General features: G+C 39.1%; 2 protein-coding genes across 2 annotated transcripts; both read right to left on the reverse strand.

Annotated features, from left to right (window-relative positions):
- Nucleotides 1–225: 225 nt before the first annotated feature.
- LOC106922829 (3-keto-steroid reductase/17-beta-hydroxysteroid dehydrogenase 7-like) lies at nucleotides 226–5,638 on the reverse strand. The gene is made up of 9 exons (XM_014995550.2): nucleotides 5,479–5,638; nucleotides 3,097–3,300; nucleotides 2,930–3,022; nucleotides 2,737–2,851; nucleotides 1,868–2,062; nucleotides 1,690–1,794; nucleotides 1,551–1,607; nucleotides 1,357–1,455; nucleotides 226–477 (listed from the first exon to the last, which is right to left on the reverse strand). Exons 1-9 carry the CDS (start codon nucleotides 5,511–5,513, stop codon nucleotides 343–345), a joined length of 1,038 nt encoding a protein of 345 aa, XP_014851036.2. The 5' UTR covers nucleotides 5,514–5,638; the 3' UTR covers nucleotides 226–342.
- A 340-nt stretch (nucleotides 5,639–5,978) lies between these two features.
- On the reverse strand, nucleotides 5,979–22,464 carry ddr2b (discoidin domain receptor tyrosine kinase 2b). The gene is made up of 16 exons (XM_014995538.2): nucleotides 22,368–22,464; nucleotides 19,674–19,776; nucleotides 19,319–19,556; nucleotides 14,558–14,705; nucleotides 13,566–13,668; nucleotides 13,307–13,490; nucleotides 12,385–12,625; nucleotides 12,191–12,256; nucleotides 11,746–11,882; nucleotides 10,980–11,196; nucleotides 10,686–10,897; nucleotides 10,459–10,586; nucleotides 10,164–10,373; nucleotides 8,501–8,735; nucleotides 8,264–8,413; nucleotides 5,979–7,324 (listed from the first exon to the last, which is right to left on the reverse strand). The coding sequence occupies exons 1-16, from the start codon at nucleotides 22,441–22,443 to the stop codon at nucleotides 7,193–7,195; spliced, it is 2,580 nt and encodes an 859-aa protein (XP_014851024.2). The 5' UTR covers nucleotides 22,444–22,464; the 3' UTR covers nucleotides 5,979–7,192.
- Between the last annotated feature and the right edge of the window lie 492 nt (nucleotides 22,465–22,956).

Genomic DNA, 22,956 nt, shown 5'->3' on the forward strand with positions numbered 1-22,956 from the left:
TATAACATGTTTTTCTGTCAAGAAATGGTGCACCTATCAATCTAAATTACTAGTTTTATTAATAACTACCATATGCAGTTATAATAATTTTTCATGGCCAAAGTTAAACCTAGTACATGTTTGGCTTAAGAGGTCTACTTTCCAACAATTCAATCAAATACGCCCCTAAAGTTATAATTTTTAACTTGCGTTTTCCTAAATATTTCAAATAAAAATTACATTAGATTCAGGAAAATAAACATTTAATGAAGTTCAATTTGCAGAAGTTGTAGCATATTGCATGTTTGATATGGTAAAAAAAAAATCAAGACAGAAAAACCTTTTTTTTTTTAATAAAAACTTCTACTGTATCTCATTGAGATACTGCTGATAATGTTCACTGTCAGCGGTTTTCTTGCTCAGGTTTCTTCTCACTTCTCTCTCAAGCTCAAGGAGCTTTGAGAAGAAGACCTCAGTCATTTCATCATCAAGGTCCATCTGGAACACAAGAGCAAGCAGAAAATTCTGACTAGATTCTTGAATGTGGGAAATGACATCATCTGTGCAGTTTAAAATTTTCCAATATCTTTCCTCTAAGACCCAACTACTCAATAGATGATGATGGAAAAATGTCATTAAAGAGGAGGCTGTGCATTAACACTTTACCCCTTTTACAGCCTCCAAGAGTTGTGTGCTTTATAGGGACAAATGTTATTAAATGCAGTCAGAATTATGCAAAGACAACTAGCATAATTGGCTATGGAAAGTATGTGGGTTTTCTCTGCAGCTCTCTGAAGATCATTTAACCAAAGCCATCTGTCATGAAAAAAAATACAGTAAAAGCCAAACAGGAAGGCATAACTACAAGTTTTAAAGTCATAATAATGAGAGTAAAAGTCATTATTTCGACTTTCAAAGTAATAATTATGAGATTCAATGTCAAAATTATGAGATCCAAAGTCATCATTTTGACTTTCAAAGTCATAGTCATGAAATTAAATCAGTAATGATATTCAAAGTCAAAATTATTACTGAAAGTTGAAGTTATGACTTTCTATCTTTCACTTACCACTTTGAATCTCATAACTGTGACTTTTTATTCATGTAATTATGACTTTAAAACTTGGAATTATGACTTCCTGTTGGGTTTTAATTTTTCGTTTTATGGCCAAAATGGCTTTCCGTAGTGCGTGTATAATTGGATTAGAGAAAATCTACATTAAATTCAAAGTTGTGCAGCCAAAACATGTTTTTTTTAATTTTCTATTAATTGAAGTGTTTGTTGTATAATTTACATTATAACTGAAGTTTGTGCACACCAACAACGAACTTGACGGCCATCTAAAGCAGAACCTGCCTAGGACAGATGTTACTGACCCTGCGTGGCTCGGTGTAGTTGGTCCCCAGTCCAGATGTTAAGCTGTGGTACTTGGCTCTGGGATCCAGAGACTCTGGCTTCTGAAGAAACAACCAGTGCTGTGACAGACCAGAGCAAGAGTTCGTGTTTACGCCGCGCCTTAAACCCACTCAGAGGGATGTGTGAACGTGGAAAACCCCCGCTGGATACAAACCAGTGCCTCGGCTCCGTTGTACGGCGTAAGCGTAAAAGTGTTGGTGAAAATCCGGATCTGCGTGGCGAGACGGGGAGGTCGTCAGACGCGGTTTGAGGTTAAATTTTGATGTGAATAAATAAGGAGCAAAGCGACCCACCAACCACATGAAGGGCATGATGAGAGTCCAGAAGAAGGAGGGCAGGATCCCGTAGGTCAGGTTAGTCATCACCAGGCCTGGACAGACCACAGAGGAGAACAGCCCCTGTCACAGAGAGACAACGTGTGCCGTTTTCTGAATCTTAAACCGAAGCTCTGTTGCAGAGCGCCAGACGCACCTGCTCGTTCTTGTGTTTGTTGAGCGCCATGCTGAGCATGTCCGAGGCGTATTTGGAGGAGCTGTAGGGCTCCTTCCCACACCGGTGCTGGATGTCCTGGATGCTGAAGGCCGAGCGCCGGGCGTTGCTGGACGACGTCCACACCAGCCTGGAGGTGTGACCCGGCTGACACAGCAGAGGCTCCAGCTCCCTGATCTGGAACCAGGACGCAGAGGATGGAACCGTTACACAGCTTTATTTAAATTGTATTTTCTTCCTTATTGTTATTATTTTTTTCAGTTTATTTAAATACAAAGCAAATTTCTGATGTTTCTATCCCAAATTTATATTATTATTGATGGATAATAAATGTTATGGTCCCCATTATCAGCAGCAAGTTAAGCGCCATGCTTAACTCACTCCATTTAGTGTGCAAACACTTGTGTGTAAGATAGATTAGATAAAATGCTAAGAATAGAACATGTGCTACAACTAGCATGTTGATTAACATTGATTTAGGCGTCAACAATAATAAGATTTATTAATAATGTATTTTAGTTGTTCATAAAGTTCCTCTGCTTTCCTGAACTGAAAGTTCCCTTTCATTAGCAATTTGAATAACCTTATAAAAAAGTTAAAATATTCCAAAAATATGATAATGGATTTTGGTACGTGCTCCATCAATTCTCAGGTTTTATGTGCCAGGACATACAAAAAAAAAAAAGCGATCTGGTCTCTAACAGATTCTAAAATCTACAATACCACAACGTATGCTTTTACGGAACAAGTTTGTAAAATGACAAACTGTTCGCTCGTTTTCCCTAAACATGACATCTTGTCATGTAACAAAAGTACAGTGTGCTGGATGATGGGGGCTTTCTGCTGCGTACCAGGAGGAAATGACCAAACAGGTTTGTAGCGAAAACCTCCTGAAGGCCATCTGAGTTGAGCTGGTCCTGCTGCGTCAGCAAACCCTCAGCTGTTGCAAACATGTTGATGACATTCCTGCGACAAAGACAAGATCAAGGTGCTGTAAAGGTTTTCAAAGCAACCCCGACATCAAAGCTCATTTCAGATCTCTACCTGGAAAAGAGACCTTTGAAAAACGCTCTTATATCCACCGTCGGATTGGGCATAATTCCTGCGTTCAGATACAAAAAATCCACGCGGTGGTACCTGTAGCAACACGCGACTCAGCGTCAAAACCTCCACCCATCTCAGTAGCTCATTGATGAAACTGTCTCATTTACCTGGCTTTGAGTTCCTCTGCAGCACTGAGCACAGATTGCACAGAGCCCACGTCCAGGTGCAGCAGGTCCACCCGCGCGCCACCGTGACTCACCAGCAGGGCGGCGCGGGCGGCCTCGGCCCGCTTCATGTTCCTGCAGGCCAGGCAGAGCCGCAGCCGGCCGTCCTCGGACAGCAGCCGGTGACACAGGGCCAGGCCGATGCCGCTGCGGAAACGAAGACCGGCTCGCTTTGATTCCATCGATTCAAACACTTACAGTTCACAGAGAATCTCACAGTAAGCATTAATGCTGGAATCTGAAGGTCATCTTCTTCCACCTCATCCTTCACATCCTCCTCTGGTACATAAAATTTTTGTCATGTCACAACCACATACATCAAATGTCTAAATCACATGGGCGGCATTTGTTTTTAGCTCCATTTTGGCCTAGTCCACGGACGTCTGGAAAAACTACTACATTTTTATGACTTTTTTTCCTTTCTTCCACACAAAAACTCTGCTTAATTGCACCAAAATTTATATTTATATTATATATATATATATATATATATATATATATATATATATATATATATATATATATATATTCTCAAAGTTGAAAAAGCTGTATTTGTGATTTGTGTGTGTACATGGGAAAACAGATCTGGGGTCCCATATGTTACAGTTAATAATCAATGCGCCAATTTATCCACATACTTGCTTAGATATGATTCCCATTTCATATTGTCTTGTGTTTTAACAACTTTATATTCTAATATGCTCTTTAAAAGTCGTTCAATCTATGCATCTGTCCACACAAGTGAACCTCCTCATGCCATTTTTAATTCCTAACAGGAAGTAGTTGTTGTTTGAAGCAATCTGATTGGCTGGTGAGTTTTAGCTTTGCACTACACTGCCCCCTATGGGTTTGGAATGTTCAAAACAACGCTCATGGATGGATTTGTGCAGATTCAAGTGGATGAAAACTCTTCTGGAATCGATCCGCGTGTATAGTGCTATTTTTTTTTAATCATGTGGCGGATTTATTTGTTTTTATAAAGACTCAGCTACCCCAAAATAAAATCCAGTGCAACAGTTAGTTGTGCACGAAATCCAGCTTTCATGGAAGAGCAACAGTGTTAAAAGAAAGCCTCTAAAATAAACATTATGATAAATGAGTCAGTGGTTCTACATTAGACTTTTTGAATTGTAGTAATTTCTTACTCATTTTCATAGATCTAAATATGTCAAAAGTCATAACATTAATAAACTTACATTTACAATTATTTTATATAGTTGAAAAAAAACATGACTTCTTGTTTTCAGAGCTCATTATTATTTTTGCTTGTATTTTTACAGCATGAATTATAATGTAGAGACATATCTGTTTTATTATTTTAGGTAGCTTGTCTTTTTTTCAAACTTGTCTGAATTGACAGTTTACTAACAATATTGTATTTAATTAAAAATAAAATTTTCCTTACGAAAGACATGTTAGTGAATATTTTGTCATACTTCTATTTAATTTTTTATTTATTAATTCCCTTTAAATGTGTCAAATTATCATGATTTCATGCAATAAACTGTATAAAATCATAAAGTACATGTGACATTTTCTTTTAAATGATTTTATTGTTTTTAAAAGTCTTGTTGAGCTAAGATAAGAAAAGCACTTTTGATTGTTTTGGTTTTTTCAATAACCGTGTGTGTTTTTAGCATGTATGCTAGCAAATGGGGTTTCTGGCTAATCGTTTCATCAACTCTGTTCCCTTCGAACTCTGTTATTAAAATTAGAGTAAAAGAGTTGACGTTGTGCAACTGTCGAGTAATAATTTTAAAAGCTAATACACAAAATTAAAGCATGAATAAATAGATGCATTTTAATTTATTGCCTAAATTGTAATACTACATTCAGTACAACAACAAATGTTACTTTAAATGGGCCACAATTCCCTGAGATTCTTTCTTTGTTATAGATTATTGTTTTTTTCCTCACACATTGTTATGCTATCCACAACAAAGTTGATGTATACTGTTTTGTAAAATCGCTTTTGGTGAAAATTTTTTAACAAAAATATGTCGCTAATGTTTGACTATTGCAGATTTATAAAAGTTTAACATATATTCTGTAGAATACCTTTAAGAATCCAATTTATTAAGTCTCTCTCACGTTTTGAATTGTCAAATGTATCTTGAGTTATCAAATGACCCCTATTAAAGCTTAGCGGTATTATACTCAGCTTATAGATTTAGATACCTTGAACGTCTCACCAGGTAGAATATTCTCTCTGAGGTGTCCAGCTTTAGCATTGCAAGTCAATTATTGAATTATTAGAGTGTTAATGCTACAAAGAGAAACAAAAAAACTACTTTTAATTTGTTTACCAGTTTTCAGTTCGCTCACCTGTTTGCTCCGGTTACTACTACAATTTTCTCCATGTCCGTTGGAAATGAAACAAAAAAATATTCAGAAAAACTCTGAAAGTTTGTTGGTATTCACCTTCTGTGCAGCTGGACGGCCCATGGTCCGATTTTACTAAATATCTGCCAAATCACAAACTATGGCGTGATTGGATGACAGCAGACAGCTAGCCAATCACCTTGCCGCTACGGCAGGTCCAGAAGTCCAAAACGTCCAGAGAGCGCGGTTTAATTTAAAGGAACCTCATCCAAAAACGGAGTCGCCTCGAACCTGCCCTCTGCTGTCTCCATGAAGACAGCGACGACACACATTTACTCATAGTTTTAACTATGTATAGGAATCTTTTTGTATAAAAAGTCACATTATTTGGACTTCTGCCTCTCACCTCACGAAACCTGGATGTAGGTGACATCTACGTCCAGGTGTCATTATTGAACAAAGCTGAGTTCTACTGGAAACAAACACATAAATATATATCCAAATGTGTAAAGAGATTTTATTGGTACACTATAAATAGAAACAATATAAAAAGAATGTAAAAATAAATACATGTATGTGTGGATGCAGTGTGTACACACTGCTTATTCCTTATAGGAGCAGTATTGGGTTTTCTTCAAGACTACAGTAATCTTATGTATCTGTCACTTACAGCATCACAGACTTATATACAATTTTCTTTGTTTACATCGAGTCCAAAGTTGATTTCAGATGCGTCCACATAACAAACAGGAGGCTTGAAATTTCAGGTCACAGAGAAATTATTGTTTTTGACATAATTAGAAATTAAAAAGAAAACTTTAAATGACCTGATCTCAAAACAGTTCTATGATCCACTATCCTGAGTGGATAGGAAAGATTGGTATATTAATACACAAGTTCCCTCACCAAATGAGGCATAAAAATTTGAAGACAAAAATACAATTTTGATATCCATCTTAAAAAAACTTTCAGAATATAACAAGCCCCCTGTAAAATAGCATAAATATCAAGTCTTTCTAACAGTATGTTTTTGAAATCCATTAAATTGAAAAGTATTAATAAAAATAAAAGTTAGACAAAATAAACATCCTATCTCATTCTCATTTGATCAAGTGTCATACCTGATAAGTCAATAGTGTGTCAAAAATTTTTTTTCAGAGAATAACAAATAAAAATTCCACATATTCAACATTTTTCATATATCCCAAAATATTTGTATGTAGTTTAAATCTAGTTATTTTCAAACCTTTCAAGCAATCAGATATCCAATTTTTGTAATTCAGTGTTTTTATGGTATGCCAGTTGGCTGCCTATGACTGAAACAGTTTGTATGGAGCTAAATTGAGGCCATAAAGTTTGTTCAGAAGAAACAAAATATTTAGCCTGAAAATATGTCTTAAAACTAAAAAAAAAAGAAACTGAAAAAGATTTGAAACTGAAAAATTATTTCAAAACTGAAAAACAAAATTGAACCTGACAAAAATGTTTTGAAACTGAAAAAAATTTTAAAATGGAAAAAAACTGAAACTGAAAATAAAGATTTGAAACTGGAAAAAAAGTTTTCAAACTGCAAAACAGAATGTAAACCTTTTTTCAGTTTCAGATTTTTTTCTTTTGAACAAATTTTGTGAACCCAATTTTGCTCCAAAGTCTGTCCAATTAATCCAGAACTGACACTTCCAGGCAGTAATTAACCCTATAGAAGTTGTTTGGCGTCTCATCTGCTCTCCGTCAGCTGGGCGTGTATCTCCTGGAAGCTCGGCCTTTCCTTAGCGTTTCTCCTCCAGCAGCTTAGCATGAGATCGCCATAAATTCTGTCAGGACAACACTGAGGTTGTGGCAGGTATACCTGGGAGCATAAAAAAACAGGGCAATTATATCACAAGCAAGACAGGCTATGTTTAGTTTAATAATAGCTAAGGGCATGTGTAGCATAAAATAAGGCAGTACAAACAGTGTAAGCGCCATACGGAGCTTTCAACCACTAACTTTTTCACACTTTGTCACATTATTATCAGAATCTATTATATTTGATTGGAAATATTATATTATGGTTAAAGAAAAGCCATTTGTGCAACATTGAGACAGCAGGGCTAAAGATTCCAATGTATGGCCATTGTAGACAGAAAAGAAAGGAGGAGTAAATTACTGCCAAGAAACTCAGAAATTTTTAGATTAATCTCCAAATTTATCTAGAAAATCTCTAATTTTGAGCTTGAAAAGTCAAAAATTGCAAGAAACCCCCCCAGAAATTTCCTACATTTCTGAATTTCAGTTTTTGGAAAGTTTTTTTCTAGAAAAACTGAAAATTCTGAAATTAATCTCAAAAGTTCAGAGCTTTTTTTTAACTTTTAATTTTTATTTTATGTTATTTTTTTTTTTACCAAAGTTTTGACTTTTGGAGCTCTTTTGGAGACTTTTGGACTCCAAAAGAGCTCCTCGGGGCCATAAAGTTTGTTCAAAAGGGGAACAAAATTGAAAACTGAGGAAAAAAAAGATCTAAAACTAAAATACTTTTTGGATCCAAGTTTATTTCAGTTTGAGTTTTATTCTTTTGAACAAACTTTATGGTCTCGATTTAGCTCCATACACTTTTCTCAGATATTAGTTGAAACAAATCTAAACACCATGTGTTGTTTCGCTTCCAGTCAAATGTTTTTACCTGCTTTGTGTAGATTTATCACCAAAATGCCAAAAAAAAAATACACTAAAGTCCATGGATGTAAACATTGAATAATTTAAGTTGAAAAATTAATACTTTAGCACAACACTGTAAATGCGTGTTCACCTGCTTGCCCTGGTTCCTGAAGAACTCGCCCGTGTTTTCGATCACCTGCTCGTCAGAGAGCTGCGAGTACGGCTGCTCCTTGCACAGGGTCAGGATTTCCCACAGAGTCACCCCAAAAGCCCACACATCGCTGGCCATGGTGAACTTACCCTGAGAGAACAGACAACAAAAACAGAACCCAAAGTGGACTCATTCTAGTTTTTAAGGAATCCAGTCCCGTTTCATTTGATCACTCACTAAAAGGATGCTCTCCCAGGACATCCAGCGAATTGGCAGGACGGCTCGTCCCTGGATGCGGAAGTAGTCCCCTCTGTAGAGGTTCCGACTCATGCCGAAATCCGCTATCTTGATGGTGTCGTTCTTCCCCACCAGGCAGTTGCGAGTCGCCAGATCCCGGTGGACAAAGTTGAGAGAGGACAGGTACTTCATACCAGACGCGATCTGCACCGCCATGCCGAGCAGTTTGACGGAACTACAACACAGGACAGAAGAAGTATTGTACTGATTAAAGGTTCTTGATTCGTTTTTATGCATAAAAATGTGAAAAGTGTGGAGCAGTAGTGGTGCAGGTGTAAAGCACAATCCAAGTAAGGAGGCATTAGTCCTTGATGCGGCAATCACAGGTTCGAGTCCCAGCCTAATGACCTTTGCTACATTGTCTTCCTCCTCTCTCATTACCCACTTTCCTATCTGACCACTGTCAAACAAAGGTAACTAGAGTCAACAAAACATTTTTTTTTAAATTAAAAATCTGGAAAGTGCAGCATTATTTTGTTTTCAGCTGAATTTCCACTAATGCTGCTGAATCCAGTGCAACTATCGGTCTCAGAAATCATTTAAAGGGGCAGTATTGTGTACTTTCCAGGAGTCTAGTGCCATTTTATAGCATGATCTATGCCCTCAGTTGTCATAAAAATGCTCTGTATATCAAATATGACTTAAAAGAAATTTTACTTTGTAATTTAATGCCTTGAAATTGGGCCTCTGGGACTTTAAAAATTCCTACCCATTCTGAAACTCCGCCTTCAGGAAGTCATCACAACACGGCTCCCCTACTAACCTTTTAGCAATGGTTTTACCTGTGACACCTTGTGTGTCCAGCTTGTTTGCTTGTTATTTTTTTTCTTCAGTTCTGAACAACTTGCAGTGCTTACATATTGCTTGTGTCTTCGCTCTGTCGCCATTCATCGTTCTTACTGGAAACCCAAAATGCTGCCAAACAAATTATTTAAGAGTAACTTGGGCATCTTCTGTTACAACTTCCTCAAGCAAAGCCATGGCACCCACAACTGACCTCAACAAGGTGACTGCTGTCACCTTGTTGAGGTGACAGCAGTCACCTCAACAATAATTATTGTGATGTTTTAATATCATGAGATCTTGTATGAGAAGATCTTGTTACACTCCTAAAGTCCAGTGAAGAATGTGTGACAAAATACCAAAATCAGAAAATCGATCAAATCTGACTGAGCTTCAGCTACATTGCAAGAAAAAACAGGCAAACATTTCAGCTGCTTCATGCTCAAAAGCTGGTACAAACAAACCCAATAGTTTCATATTTATCGTGTTTTCTGGATAACTCAGATTTTTTTTCATTGGTTAGCTGGTCTTACAGTCTTGAGAGACTTGAAGTCAATACTGACCGCCCTGATTTAGACCACAGACATCGGTGTGCCAGAAACTGCCTGCAGACTTCAAAGTCAAAGACAGCAATTTCTAGATGACTTATAGTCCAGAAAATACGGTAACTGCAGTGATAGGTAGTTCTGTATCCACTCAACGGTCTGAATACAGATGCGCATTGAACTTTTCACTTGTTTCAATGAAACACATCGGTTTGCGGTCTTTACGTGACAAAGCCAAAACTGCGTATGAATCATTTACCGAGATGGTGCACTACCTGACTTCGTTGCTCCCCTCCTGCTGGTCTGCCTCGCCGCCAGTCAGGGTCTTCAGTCTGAGACTGCAAAGGAACTGGTTCAGGTCTCCATTCTCCATGTACTCCGTGATCATACACAGAGGGTCCGTGTCCACGCACACCGCCAGCAGGCGGACGATGTTGGGATCCCTCAGACGAGACATGATTCTTATCTCCTTCAGGAAGTCATTCCTGCAGCAAATTCACCAACTAAAACTGAGAACTGTACAGGTCAAAGATGGTTCTGTCGCTCTACCGTTCAGCCAGCAACTCTTACCTGGCGTTTTTGTTGGCGTCTTCCCGTAGCATCTTCACAGCTACGAGCAAAGGAGACTCGCTGCTGCCTTCCATCAACGTATCCTCGCCCAAGAAGTTCTGCATGTCCTCAGCCTCGCACAAGTGCACCTGTGTGGAGGGAAATCAGCTCATCGTCCGCTTTGGTTCAGGTCTTTACTTGACACTGAACAGAAGTAACTTTAATATCAAGTCAAAAAATGAGTTTACTTCCCCAAACTGGCCCTCTCCCAGTTTCTCCTTGAAGGTCAGCTTCTCTCTTGGGAACTCCCTCAAGGTTGAATCCGATCCAGCAAAGAGGTTCGTATTGATGGCCGTGATGGAGCCGCTGTCCGAGGACTCCTGCAAACTGATGATATCCGCCTCAGCGTAATGCGGTGCGCCGTCCGAACCGACGCCTGCTCTACTGGAGGTTCCCGACTCTGGAAGAGAAGCACGTGCTGCAGGACCTGTTGCTTCGGCTGCTTTTGACAACATTAGCGTTGACCTCAGCTCCCTCCTTACCAAGGTGTTCTGCGCACTCAGCAAATTCGGGCAGTTTGCGGATGAGGCGAGAAGGTTCCTGGTAGTCGGCAGAGGCGGGGTAGATTCTCTCGTAAGTGGAGATGGAGCCGGAACCGGAGCCATCCTCGCTGGACTGAGAAGAGCGGAGGAAGGAGAAGGCCTGGGTCTGGACGGCGAGGCGAGCCGTCAGCTCATCATCCAGCCAGCGGCGGGAGGCCTTACGATGCGTGAGAGGAGACAGTCTGTGTGAGTGACTTCATGCCCTTTAGACTTTTTCACATTCTCATGGTCAGAATGTAGTTCTTTGAGATGTTATGTCAATGTTTAACAAAATGGTAAGCAGTTTTTAATCCTCTCATGTTTTAAGTAAAAAATTACTTAATATTGATGAAAAAGTTCTAGATATAAGTGAATTAATCTGCCAGTGGAAAGGCATCCTAGATTTTAAGAATAGCTTGTTTTCACCCATTTCATTTTATATTGTCACCTTCATAACATAATGGCCTAAGCCAAAAGCAATTTCTGGAAAAAAGAAAAAAAAAAAAATCACTTTCTTCTTTCCAAAAAATGTTTTAGGCAACAAAAAACTTTTGGCAAAAAATGACTTACGCCATTATTTTAGGATATGCAACACCAGTAACTTTTAATGTGGTTCCAATGTCAGTTTTCCTAGTTTGAACTTTTAGCTATCAGTAACAATTCCTCCCCCAAAATCAAATCAGACAAAAAAAAAAATCCCAATAGTAAATACTTCTCAAGCATTCACCTTCTCAAGCATCTTCTGCCAGACCTGCCTCCACAGTATGATGACTATGATAGTCAAAAGGATGGCGATAATGGCCACCAGGCAGCCAATCAGGATCCTTGTGTTGCTGTCATCCACTTTGTGAGTGGGATCGTCTCCTGATGAAGCACAGGAACATGTTGAAAATACTTAAATGTGGTCAATCATGTGTCGTATGAAAAGAAACGTAACACTCCCTCACCATTTTATTGCTGGATAATAAATAAAACGTAGAAATTCTTCTCTCTCTTTTTTTTAATCTTAAAAATGAATACTGTAGTTTGTAATTCTCTCAGCAGGGGGCAGTGTTGACCTAGAAAGCATTTATTTTAACCCCTATTTTCACCTTTGCTTACTTTTAAATAAAAGAACACTGCTTCCACCTAAAGCCTTAAAGAAACGGATCAGATGAGGTTCAGCTGGTTACCTAGAGGGTTTTTTTTGGGTTGTCCGTGCTTGTGGGGACCCAGTGATGTGTTGTAAACGGCAGAGCCTGTGACACAGAAAGGCAAGGAAGTCAGAGTGAATTGAGTCAGGAGGCGGTTTCGCTATGAATCCAACTTAATGGCCTTGTGCGGTGGGAATGAAAGGCTTTCTGAGGGGTGGCTCTGATGGTTTTACCTGACTGGAAGGCAACCTCGCTGAACAGCAGCCACTGGTCGCTGAAGTGAAAACGGCACTTGATGCTGCTGGCCGTTCGATCCCCAAGGGGCACGGTGACAAATCGGGCGCTTTGGCTCAGGGGCTCGGCGGATGGCCTGAAGGTCATGGGGTCAGGCTCCCATTCTGATTCGGAGCGGAAGAAGCAGGTGGCCTGTCTGAACAGCCTCACTCCACGGCTGAACATGTTGCTGCAATGAACCTGTGGAGGTGGAAGGCATTATTAAAGGACTAAATCCTGCTTTGTGCCATACTTCATAGGGGCAGTTTTATGTGTTTTCAGGCCTTTTTATAGCACAATCAAGTAACCATTTTAACTTCAGTTGTTATAAAAATGCCATATGTCTCAAATATGACCTAAAATAAATTTTATTTCCTGATTTGTTGCCTTGAAATTGGGTCTCTGTCTCTTTAAGAACTCCTGCCCTTTATGAAACTCCGCCTTCAGAAAATCATCACAATATTACTCGTGTATTAACCCTTTAAAAACATATTTAATGAGCTCAACAGATGTGCAGTTCCATGAGGTGTTCGCTAATTGCTCCTGACTAGTCTGAAGGAGCTGAGTGAGGGAGTCACAAGGGAGGGCTGCTCTGTGAGGCAGAAGCTCAGAAACTGCATCTCCAAGGCGGAGCTTCGTCCTCAAAGGCGGAGCTAGGTCCACCCAGGTGTTTTGCACAGCTGGTTGCCATGGGAGATTAAGGGATTTCTCAAATGTGAATGAAAGTATCAAGGTATCAAGGTGTGTTTTTGATGAGGGAATAACATTATAACATTATGTAAGTCTCAAAAAAGTCAATTTTACAAAAATACTGCCCTTTTAAAGGTACTCTAATGCAGGGAATATCTAAAATGTTGCCTCCTGCGTTGAGTCCTTCCTCACCTTCATGGAGGTGAAGTTGTGGATGTGGTCAAAGTCAAAGACCACCTCTACGTAACCTTTAGGGAAAGTCTTGTTGCTCCATCCCACGTAGTCATACCCAGGCCACGCTCCAGGGACGTGGCTGTGCAGAAAGTCATCCAGACCCCAGGTGCCATCTGTCAGCTGGCCCAGGCCCTTGGTCAGTCTGGAGAAGCAAAGTTTGATATTTTTTCCATCCTCGTTTTCCTCATAGTTCAACATTTAGAAATAAAGTTCAGACCTTTGAGCCGTTGCTCCATCATACACAGAGTCATTGAAGAAGACATCCAGGCCTCTGTAGATCATCTGGTGTCCATCTGGAATGCTGTAAGACACCAGGCCGTCTGGAAAGAGCAGGAAAAAAACTTTAAATTCACTTTAACGTCTGCTTTATACTTTAAAGTTTAAAGCAGCGTAATTGTATTTACCGAAGACAATGAAAACAGTCAGACTAATATTTGAACATGCTTTGCCTAAAGATTGCTTGTATTTTCTTTATTTGACTTGATTAACTACAGAGACGTCCATAGGATTATGGGTCAGAGTTGACCTTTATAAAATCGTATTGAAAAAGGCTAAAAAGTTGGACAGATGGGGACGGATGCATGGATGGACAGATGGATGGATGGATGGATGGATGGATGGATGGATGGATGGATGGATGGATGGATGGATGGATGGATGGATGGATCTATGACAGAGAACATCACAAATGTCACTTTTTCCATAGAGACCTTTAGAATTTACTTTTTTTCAATTTTAAAAACAAACTAAACTTGAAAATTAGAGAAATTGTACTGGAACGGTATTATGTATTTTTCAGGCACATAGAGTCATTTTATAGCACAATCAAGTAACTATGTTACCTTCAGGTGTTGTGAAAATGCTGTATATTTCAAAAATGACAGAAGAAATTTGACATCACAATTTAACGCCTCCGTCTCTTTAAAAAGCTCCCGCTCTTTCTGAAACTCCGCCTTCAGGAAGTCATCACAACATTTCTCCTTTAAGCCGTTTACAGCCATTCTTTTGCGCGTGCCACTGAGATGTTCCACCAAGATATTTGCAACTTTTCTTTTTTAAAAAAAGGATATTGTTAAACATTTTTTTCAGATTTTCATTTTTGTGTCAATGAAGGAAATCTGTGGTATTTTTAATCAGATTTATAACACTGTCATCAGAATGCCGCTCTGGCCCATGCCTAAGCCTTCGTGGTGAAGAGTCCTGACTAACCCAGCCATTCACAGCCGTAGAGCTCCACCCTCATACACACGATCAAGGACGGGTCGATGACGGGCATGAAGCGGACGAAGCGGGCGACGATGGGGGGCTCAAGATCCTTCAGGACCACATCGTAGGTGTTCTTGTTGCCCTCGATAACCTACGACAGGAGAGGCAGGGCACTCAGGTTAGACATAACTCAGTGTGTCACTGAATGGAAGCAAACTTTAATTTGACAGATTAATATTTGCTCTTCTGCACCAATAGAAGAGGAATAATACAAATCTCTGTCTGTAATCTAAATTTGTAAAAATGGTCCTAAAGGTTTGAAAATAGATTTAGATATCATATTTAAGTAGGAGTTTATTATTATTCCACCATGCCTTTTTTCTTTTTCTGATATTAAAATAAAAGAAATATATATCATTTTAGAGAATATTATAAAATGTATGTAATGTATGTACTCAATAGTCAAAGGGAAAATCCTCATTGGTACGACAGCAATAAAATCAACAGGTTTTTGCCTTTTATTTTGACAATTTTACTTTAATTTCTAAGTCAGAGGTTCCTTATCCCAGACCAGAGTGTGTACGCAGTGTTGATTCCTTCTGTTTTTATGTCCCCTAATGAAAATTTTTTGGAGTGGCCTAATCAAAGTCAAGACTTAAATTTGTCATAGGTACTGTGGGATGACGTTAAACATGCGTTTTTATGCTTTGGGGGGCGGCAGGCACGTGAAGAGAGGGGGGAGTAGCTGGGGGTGCTTGAGCACCTGCCCCTTTTGCTCCTTGCCCTCAAGTGCCCTTTTGGTCAATTTTATTAATTTTTTTTTTTTTTGGTATTATTATTTTCTAAGCCCTCTTCTGACACATAACATGTACTAAAATTATTTGTTTTTTGTTGGGGTTTTTTTTGTACAACATAATAAGCCCCCCGGTCACCTTGTTACCTTTGACCTTTTGCCCGTGACGCATGGCGCAGTTGCCTCTCGCACATTGAGTTAAGGCGGCTAACTGGAGCTCAACATAGCGAACATTCCAGATTACAGAAGAGTTTTTGGTGAATTAAAAAAAACGTTTTTGGTGAATAAAGTGGAGTAGACTTGCTACTTGTCAGATGACGGAAAGCGTTGAAGTATCGTTTCTGCTTCAGCACGGAGTCGTGGTTTAAGCAGAGAGGTAATGAAATACAACAGACACTGACAGGTCTGCCTTTCTCTGAAGAACTACTGAGCAGGAGGAGACAGCCAGGTGAGGAAAAACTGTTCTTATCTATCGATTCAGTATTTTTATCATACAGACATTAGGCTGTTGTTGTTGTTGTGCTATTAGCTAGCTGCTAGCTAACGACTTTGCTAGCAAAGCAAGATAACTGAAAAGCTTCTTCCCTGTATCCTTAATGATATCTGTCACTCTTCAGCATCGCTTATGCAATACGGGCACATCGCCCGTCCAAAACCGATCATCTCCATAATGGATAAATGTCCGATCTAATTTCCTTTGCTGCATAATGTACATTGCATTTATTCTAGCGTTAGGTAAATGTATCTTGAAGGAAAATAGCACTTAAATAAAAATCCAACAAGAATATTCATTTAGAATTAAAAATAACTCACTCTGAACTACCATGATAGATATAATGTATGTAATAAAAGTGTGTCATTAATGAAGGGGAAAAAACTCAACCAGACTTCAAGTAAGTTTAGGGTCTGGTTCGCAGAGTATGAAGTTAATTTCCCCCCAATTAATCAATGGAACAAAAAAATTCACCTCAGTTAAGTAAAATAAAATTGTAATCAAAACTTTTGGAATTGTAATGATTTCTTTTTTAAAAACAAAATGTTTTGTTTAAATAACTTTTTTCTAGATTAAATAACTAATTTTTGTCTCGTGAACTTAAAAAGTTATTTGCCAAACAAACTTTTATTTGCACACATCAGAAATATTTTGTTGCGATTTTGGGCCCTGCCCCCGACGTCATGTGAGAAAAAAGTTTTTTTTAAGCAAAACTCAGTAGGCTTTTCTCATGGTGACATGCATTAACAATTCGATTTTTGCTTTTGTTTCTTTTTTTTTTTTTTTTTTTTCGTTTTTCTGCAGTTCCATGTTGAAGTTTGATGCAGCTCTGCTTTCCTGAATGGACCATCTTCATCTCCACTGCAAGTGTAGCAAACAGGCAGCTCTTTTTTTATAGATTACAGTACACTAAAAGGTTGCATTGTGCCCTTGTTTACATTTTTAATAGTGTAATTCTGTAAAGACAAAATATGTCTGGTGGTCTAGGTCTGATTTACATGTGCTGCTAAATGGCGGGTTTGAATATGGCAATACTTATAACAAAATAGACCTGCAGAAAGAAATTCCTAATAAAATATCTTACATACGCATAGTTGTATGTTTAGAGATTTTCCTTAGCTTTGATTGTATATCTCACAATTTTCTTATTTATCATTGTTTATTAAACTCTGAAAACTGTGTGGCTTTGTTAATATTCTGTCCTAGAATGCGGTTAGATGGGCCCCTTTTTTTTGAGCACCTGCCCCTTCAGTGGTCTCTGCACAGCCCTGGGGGGCGGAGCTAATTACTTTTCCATGTAGGATCAGTGGCGCTTCCAAAAAATTTGCGTGGGATGGCCAGACCAGACCAGAAAAAATTTACAGGGATTCACGGCTCAGGAAATGCTTAATTCACATTTTATATAAATTTAGTTATTTATTCTTTTTTATTTAACATTTTTCAAGATGGGGCTGTAGCCACCTTTAGACCCCCTCTCAGGATTTTTTCAGCTCATCTTTGTCTGATGTTGAGATTTGTTATATGATCTGAAACATCTGTGACAGAAAAAACTACTATTCTTTAAGATGGGCAACTATTTCAGCCACACATGTTATGTACACCACATGTTTACGTATATAAACATAATCATAGCATGAACATAATGTAGTTTCTATTTCTTTTTCGTACGCTTCCTGATATGGAGGAAAACATCTTTAACAATTTTATTTTGCTTTCAGGCTGCTGCAAAGAGTGTGTCTGATGTGTAGATCCATTTTGAATTTTAATGTAAAAATTCTGCCCTGATCTGAAGGGCCGCATGGGGCGTCGCAGTTAGAAGTGAGTTAAAATCTGCCAGATTTCTTATCTCTGTCTCCACCTGTGACGCCCCTCCAACTTTACCCTCAAATGCAGCTGCATTCGCTTTGCCCAGAGACGGACGAAATTAAATGGAGTCGCTTTTTGCATCTGACTTGGAAAATCCAACTTACTAATTGAAGCGGGAACCGATGTGGACTGAGACAAACCTAACACAGAATCCAGATGATGAGGAAAAAAATCACCCAAAATCTTATTTAAAAAGAAAAGGTTCAGTAATTCTTACAGTGACATTTACACTGAAATCATCAGGGTGTCCGCATATCCTTAGAAAGTCTTAAAAAGCCTGAAGAGCTTAAAATATCTTAAATTATTATTTTTTTAAAGTAAGTTGGCCTTAAATATGTTAATCATAGGTGTTAAGTTTTGTTGTAAGACGATTTAACCTTGTTTAATCTATTTAAGCTAGCTAAAAAGTCTTAAATATAACACCAGCAGACAGCCCCATCATTATAAATACCTGTTCTTACTGCATTTTGCCATGCTAGAAAATGATCCGTTGATACTTTCAGTGCAGCTATGTGATCATCACGGGTGAAGCTGTGAAAGAGTCCAGCTGAAATCAATGTCCTGCACTTATTAGCAGATCGATAGCCATCAGAGAGACCTAGATGTTTCAGAAATCCTTGTGTTCTTGTGTTGGCAGTGGTTTCCTGCAGAAGATCAGCATCGTGTTGCATCCAAAGGAGGGGCGCACCGGATAAATCAGACCAGATTTCCTCAATTTTAGATGATACCTACATGTGAAACCGATCTTATCCAACTATACAAAAGTCTGAAGATCAGTCAATAAGTAGACCTGTCGCAGTAACAAATAAATCAATTAATATGATCATTTAAAACAAACTAAATTTTTGTTTGAATGATTTATCGCTTGTCTCTCTCTAAAAAAACTGGATGACAGAAGTCTTCAGTTTGGTGTTTTGGTCTCAACTAGACAGTTTTTTGAAGGACAGTTATGCTTACAGAGGCTTCATAATTAATTTATTTGTTGTTTCTGTTGTTTTGTTTATTTATTTCATATATTTTAAATGTCTTCCAGTTCCAGTGTTAAATGTTTGTTAGAATTTATAGTTTATTAATTTTTGAGAATGCGTTCTTGCGTTATTATGCTGTTAGCATTACATTACTTGAAAATTATCTCAAAACAACATTATTGTTTATCGCAATAACTTCTGGAGCGATTTATCGTCCAGGTAAATTTGTTATCGTGACTGGCCAACCGTTAACAATAAGAGCAACAATAGTCACATTGTTGATGCCAACTTGGCAAATCTGTTGTTGCACTTAGCAACTTTTCAGACAAAAAAACCCCCAAAATAAATTAGTTTCGGCCAAAATTGGAATCAGCAGGTCGAGCTTTTTAATGATCGGTTCTTGGCCTAAAAACTGCAAACGCTGCAACAATAATGAAAACGCCTCGGGACTTTGTAAAACTGACTAAGTTTCAGCTCATCACTGTAAAGATTTGTTGGCTTTTTTAATTTTATTATTAAACTGTTTAAACAGATACTCAGTCTGTTTCTATTGTTCCCCAGAGATATAATTAAAAATAATCAGCACGTTGTCGCCGTGACTGACTCAGATTTATGAAGTAGTGTTGTCCGGAAAGCACACGCACCTGATTTCCCATCCTGTCATGCCAGCCCACCCAGCTGCTGCCGTCCCGGCTGTACTTTATTCTGTACCTCTGGGCGAATTCGTTCCCCATGCCGTCGGCGTGGCGACCCTGGGTGCCCACGAGGGTGATAAAGTGCAGCGAGCGCAAATCCACCTGGAGGTACTCCTTGAAGCCGCCCGGCTCCGACATGATGTCGGGACACCAGGCCCCGTCCCCGTCACCAGTGTCAAAGTCCAGTCTGGGGAAGCAGAGGATGAAAAAGAAAAAAAAAAAAGGAGAGTTTACATTCACGACATTTTGTTTCTCAGATAGATAAGAGGTGAGATGTTGGAATGAAAGCAGGAGTTAAAGTTGCCTTCCGAATCGTGCGGCAGTGGACTCGGACCACTGACTGGAAGCAGAGATGTCCTCGTCCTGGATCTGCCCACCGGTCATGCCCAGAGGATAGCGACACATTTCTGAAAACACAGCCAGACACAAGACAGCTGCTGTAAAATACTCTGTTAGGTTTATAAGTCACTGAACATATTAAAGATCTGCTGTCGTCGTATCAACCTTCAATCTCTGGAAGAACCTTCTGGTTCTGATTCTGCATGCCCAGAACCAGAACCAAACATGGAGAGGCAAACGAACAAACTTCCAGAAAACTACAAGTCTGCCGAAATGCTGACTTCCTTTGAATCAGGGCTACAAACCCATCTGTTCAGAGCTGCCATTGATGAATAGTAACCAGAACATTAATTGATATATTTGATCTGTATTTAATGATCATTCTTGATGATGACATTTGGCAAAATGAAATGTTTTTTGCTTATTTCATAACTAATTATTCTGTCATGTTTTCATGATGTGAAGCACTTTGAACTGCTTTGTTGCTCAAATGTGCTACACAAATAAGCTGGACTTGACCGAAATCCGCCTTCAGGAAGTCATCACAACATGCCTCCTCTAGTAACCATTTAACACCGTTTTCACTGAGTAGCAGCTCATACTTCCCGTATGCTAATTGCTCCTGGCTAGTCTGAAGGAGCTGAGTGGAGGAGTTCCAGAGGAGGACTGATCTGTCAGGCAGAAGCCTGGAAACTATTGTTCTGAGGAGTTTCGTCCTCAAAGTTGTGCAAACGGTGTTTTGCACACCTGGTTGCCACAGGAGATTAAGGGATTTCTCACTTATGAATGAAAGAATCAAGGCAACACTCCAGGTATGTTTTTGATGAGCGAATAACATTATAACATGAGGCTCAAAATAGTTGATTTTAAATAGTACTGTCCCTTTAAGTTCCAACTGAGGAAGCTCGATACAAACACCTTTTCAGGTTTTGATTTCCAAAGCGGTGAACATCTTGTCCAACTTGATGAAGGCTTCAAAACACACTGAAGTTTGTGTTGGTGTCAAAACATGGAAAAGTTTAACGGACATGAATACTTTTGCAAGGTGTCTTGCCATTTCCCTCCCCCCTCTCCCACTCCCCTCTTTTTATATATTTCTACAGGACCTCAGGAGTTGAGTACTAATTGGACTGGACTGCCTTCCTCCCTCTTGCCCCTTTTCCTGCTGCCCTGCGTGGCCCCTGAAGCCAAACAGAGGCATCACTGTGTGGGTGCCAGTCTAAGCAAAACGAGAAGGGAGTGTCTGCTGAACTGGCTGCTCTTCACTTTCCTCGGTTTTCATGACTTTTTTAGCAAAAAAAAAAATCTTAGAAAGCCGGCCCAGATTCTCTTAGGAAAACAAAACTCAAGGTATTAGAGAAAGCATCTGATCCCAAATATAGCAGACAAAGGGGTGAAAGGGTATCCTGATTAGTCCTATCCCTGGTCGAGGTTTTCTTGTTGCCCTGTTGCCCGCAAAGCTTTAAGAAGGCAGAGAAAGGAACCGTCTTGAAATGTAAGGACGCACCTGATTCGTCACATGTGGAGAATGAGAGCAGGAGTGTATGTTAGCCAGAGCTACGCCAACAAACCTTCTGCCTTCCCCGCCCTGCCTCCTGCTCCTGAAAGCTCTGCCTGTGCTGAGGATGTTTGCCTCCTGACCACTGGGCAAACCGCACACACACACACGCACTCACACTCACACACACACTTCCTTGTACTGCTACCGCACAGAGAACTTCACATCGGCTTCCGTTCATTTAAGTAGCTGCTTTTAAAATAAGAACTTAAAAGTTTTATCAAAACATTTTCCAGTACATTTTGTGATGAGGATAAAAGTGGCGATAATAACTTTTTATCAATTCTTCTTTGAGGTAACCATGTGGCTGTGACTGAATTTCTTTAAGAGAAGTTGCATAAAGAACTGCATACTACTTTTTTTTTTTCAAATGTACTGATGCCTTCAATGAAAAAATTTGTAAAACTAACAATCTTAACAAATTGGGAGCATTTTAAACCTCATTAACTGGAATTTATTGTGACAACAATGAATCAAAATTCTTATCGTGATAAGAAATTTGTCGCGATATATGATAACCGATACAATAAATGCTCACCCCTAATGTCTAAACAGTGGAGAAAAGTAATAAAACGAACAATCCCAACACTACAAACAGATTTCGGGGCTTTTAAACATTATTGACTGGAATTTATCGTGACAACAATTAATCAAAAATTCTCATTGGGATGAGAAATTTATTACGATAAGTGTTAAATGATAAACGATACGATAAATGCCTAACCCAGACATTTTCTTTAACCCTAACTATTCAGTTGAGTTAAATTCAAATCCAAAAAATATTACTAGTATATTCCTAACACACACTTTAACCAAAACATAATTCACATCTTAACTCTAATCCCAACCTGTAGAACAGCAAGAAAACAAGTGATGAGCTGGAAAATGTCTTCAATGGTGACAGTGGTCCTCTATATGTAGCACGTACAAGTCCACACACACAAACACACACTCAGACACACACACACCATGTATTCTGAGCCCACCCACCTTAAGGTCCGGACAACATGCCAATGTTTTCATTTTTTGAAAAATCTTATGAACAGCAGCTGACTGGTCTGCCTTCTGGCTGGCAGATGAACGGCCTGAACGAGTCTCTACCTGGATTGACTTGAGCCTTTACGGTGGCGGCCGTCAGGATGAAGAAGACGCAGCAAAGGTTCAGTTTGACCTCCATGACGCTCGTCGTCTCAAGGAGCTGCGAACCTGAAAAGGCAGATAGAGAATAAAATGTTTTTTTCTAAATCTTCCATTTGGAGTCATTGGTCTCATTCACTTGGCGTTCTTACATATGTCTGCGGAAGAATTAGTCAGAGGAAATCAAAACATTAGACTTTAAATCTTAAACTGGACAGCTCTACTGAATGTATTGCTACATTTACACAAAAAAATGAAATAAAAGAGCAGGAACATATAAGACTGAACTCCAAATGCTGCATCTAGATTAAGAACATGCAACTTTAAACAAGTAAGTTGTGTGAATATAGCACTTTTTTTTTAACAGTTTAAGGTTTGTTCTTCTTTGTTGGTTTTACTTACATTCTGACATTCCTCTGTCCTCTCTCAGAGAAGATTCCACATTCTCTAGAACTTGATGCACTCAAAGCCGTGAGTTGCTGCTGACCTCGTCTTTGGAAGGTATTTCTGGGTATGGACAGGAGACTCAGAGGGAGAGAGGAAGGGGAAGAGA

Source organism: Poecilia mexicana, unplaced genomic scaffold (assembly GCF_051168715.1).
Source record: "Poecilia mexicana isolate PSO_F unplaced genomic scaffold, ASM5116871v1 scaffold_17, whole genome shotgun sequence".
Taxonomy (NCBI): domain Eukaryota; kingdom Metazoa; phylum Chordata; class Actinopteri; order Cyprinodontiformes; family Poeciliidae; genus Poecilia; species Poecilia mexicana.

What these genes read in the sequence shown, in the direction of transcription:
- LOC106922829 (XM_014995550.2), bottom strand. Translation starts at nt 5,513, where the DNA reads ATGGAGAAAATTGTAGTAGTAACCGGAGCAAACAG. An exon ending in GTAGTAACCGGAGCAAACAG is followed by an intron (nt 3,301 to 5,478) that starts GTGAGCGAACTG and finishes TCGTTTCCGCAG; the next exon opens with CGGCATCGGCCTGGCCCTGT. An exon ending in TGTTTGGTCATTTCCTCCTG is followed by an intron (nt 2,063 to 2,736) that starts GTACGCAGCAGA and finishes TCCTGGTTCCAG; the next exon opens with ATCAGGGAGCTGGAGCCTCT.
- ddr2b (XM_014995538.2), bottom strand. Translation starts at nt 22,443, where the DNA reads ATGGAGGTCAAACTGAACCTTTGCTGCGTCTTCTTCATCCTGACGGCC. An exon ending in GGCAGAAGATGCTTGAGAAG is followed by an intron (nt 11,197 to 11,745) that starts GTGAATGCTTGA and finishes ACGCATCGTAAG; the next exon opens with GCCTCCCGCCGCTGGCTGGA. An exon ending in TGAGTGCGCAGAACACCTTG is followed by an intron (nt 10,898 to 10,979) that starts GTAAGGAGGGAG and finishes CTTCTCTTCCAG; the next exon opens with AGTCGGGAACCTCCAGTAGA.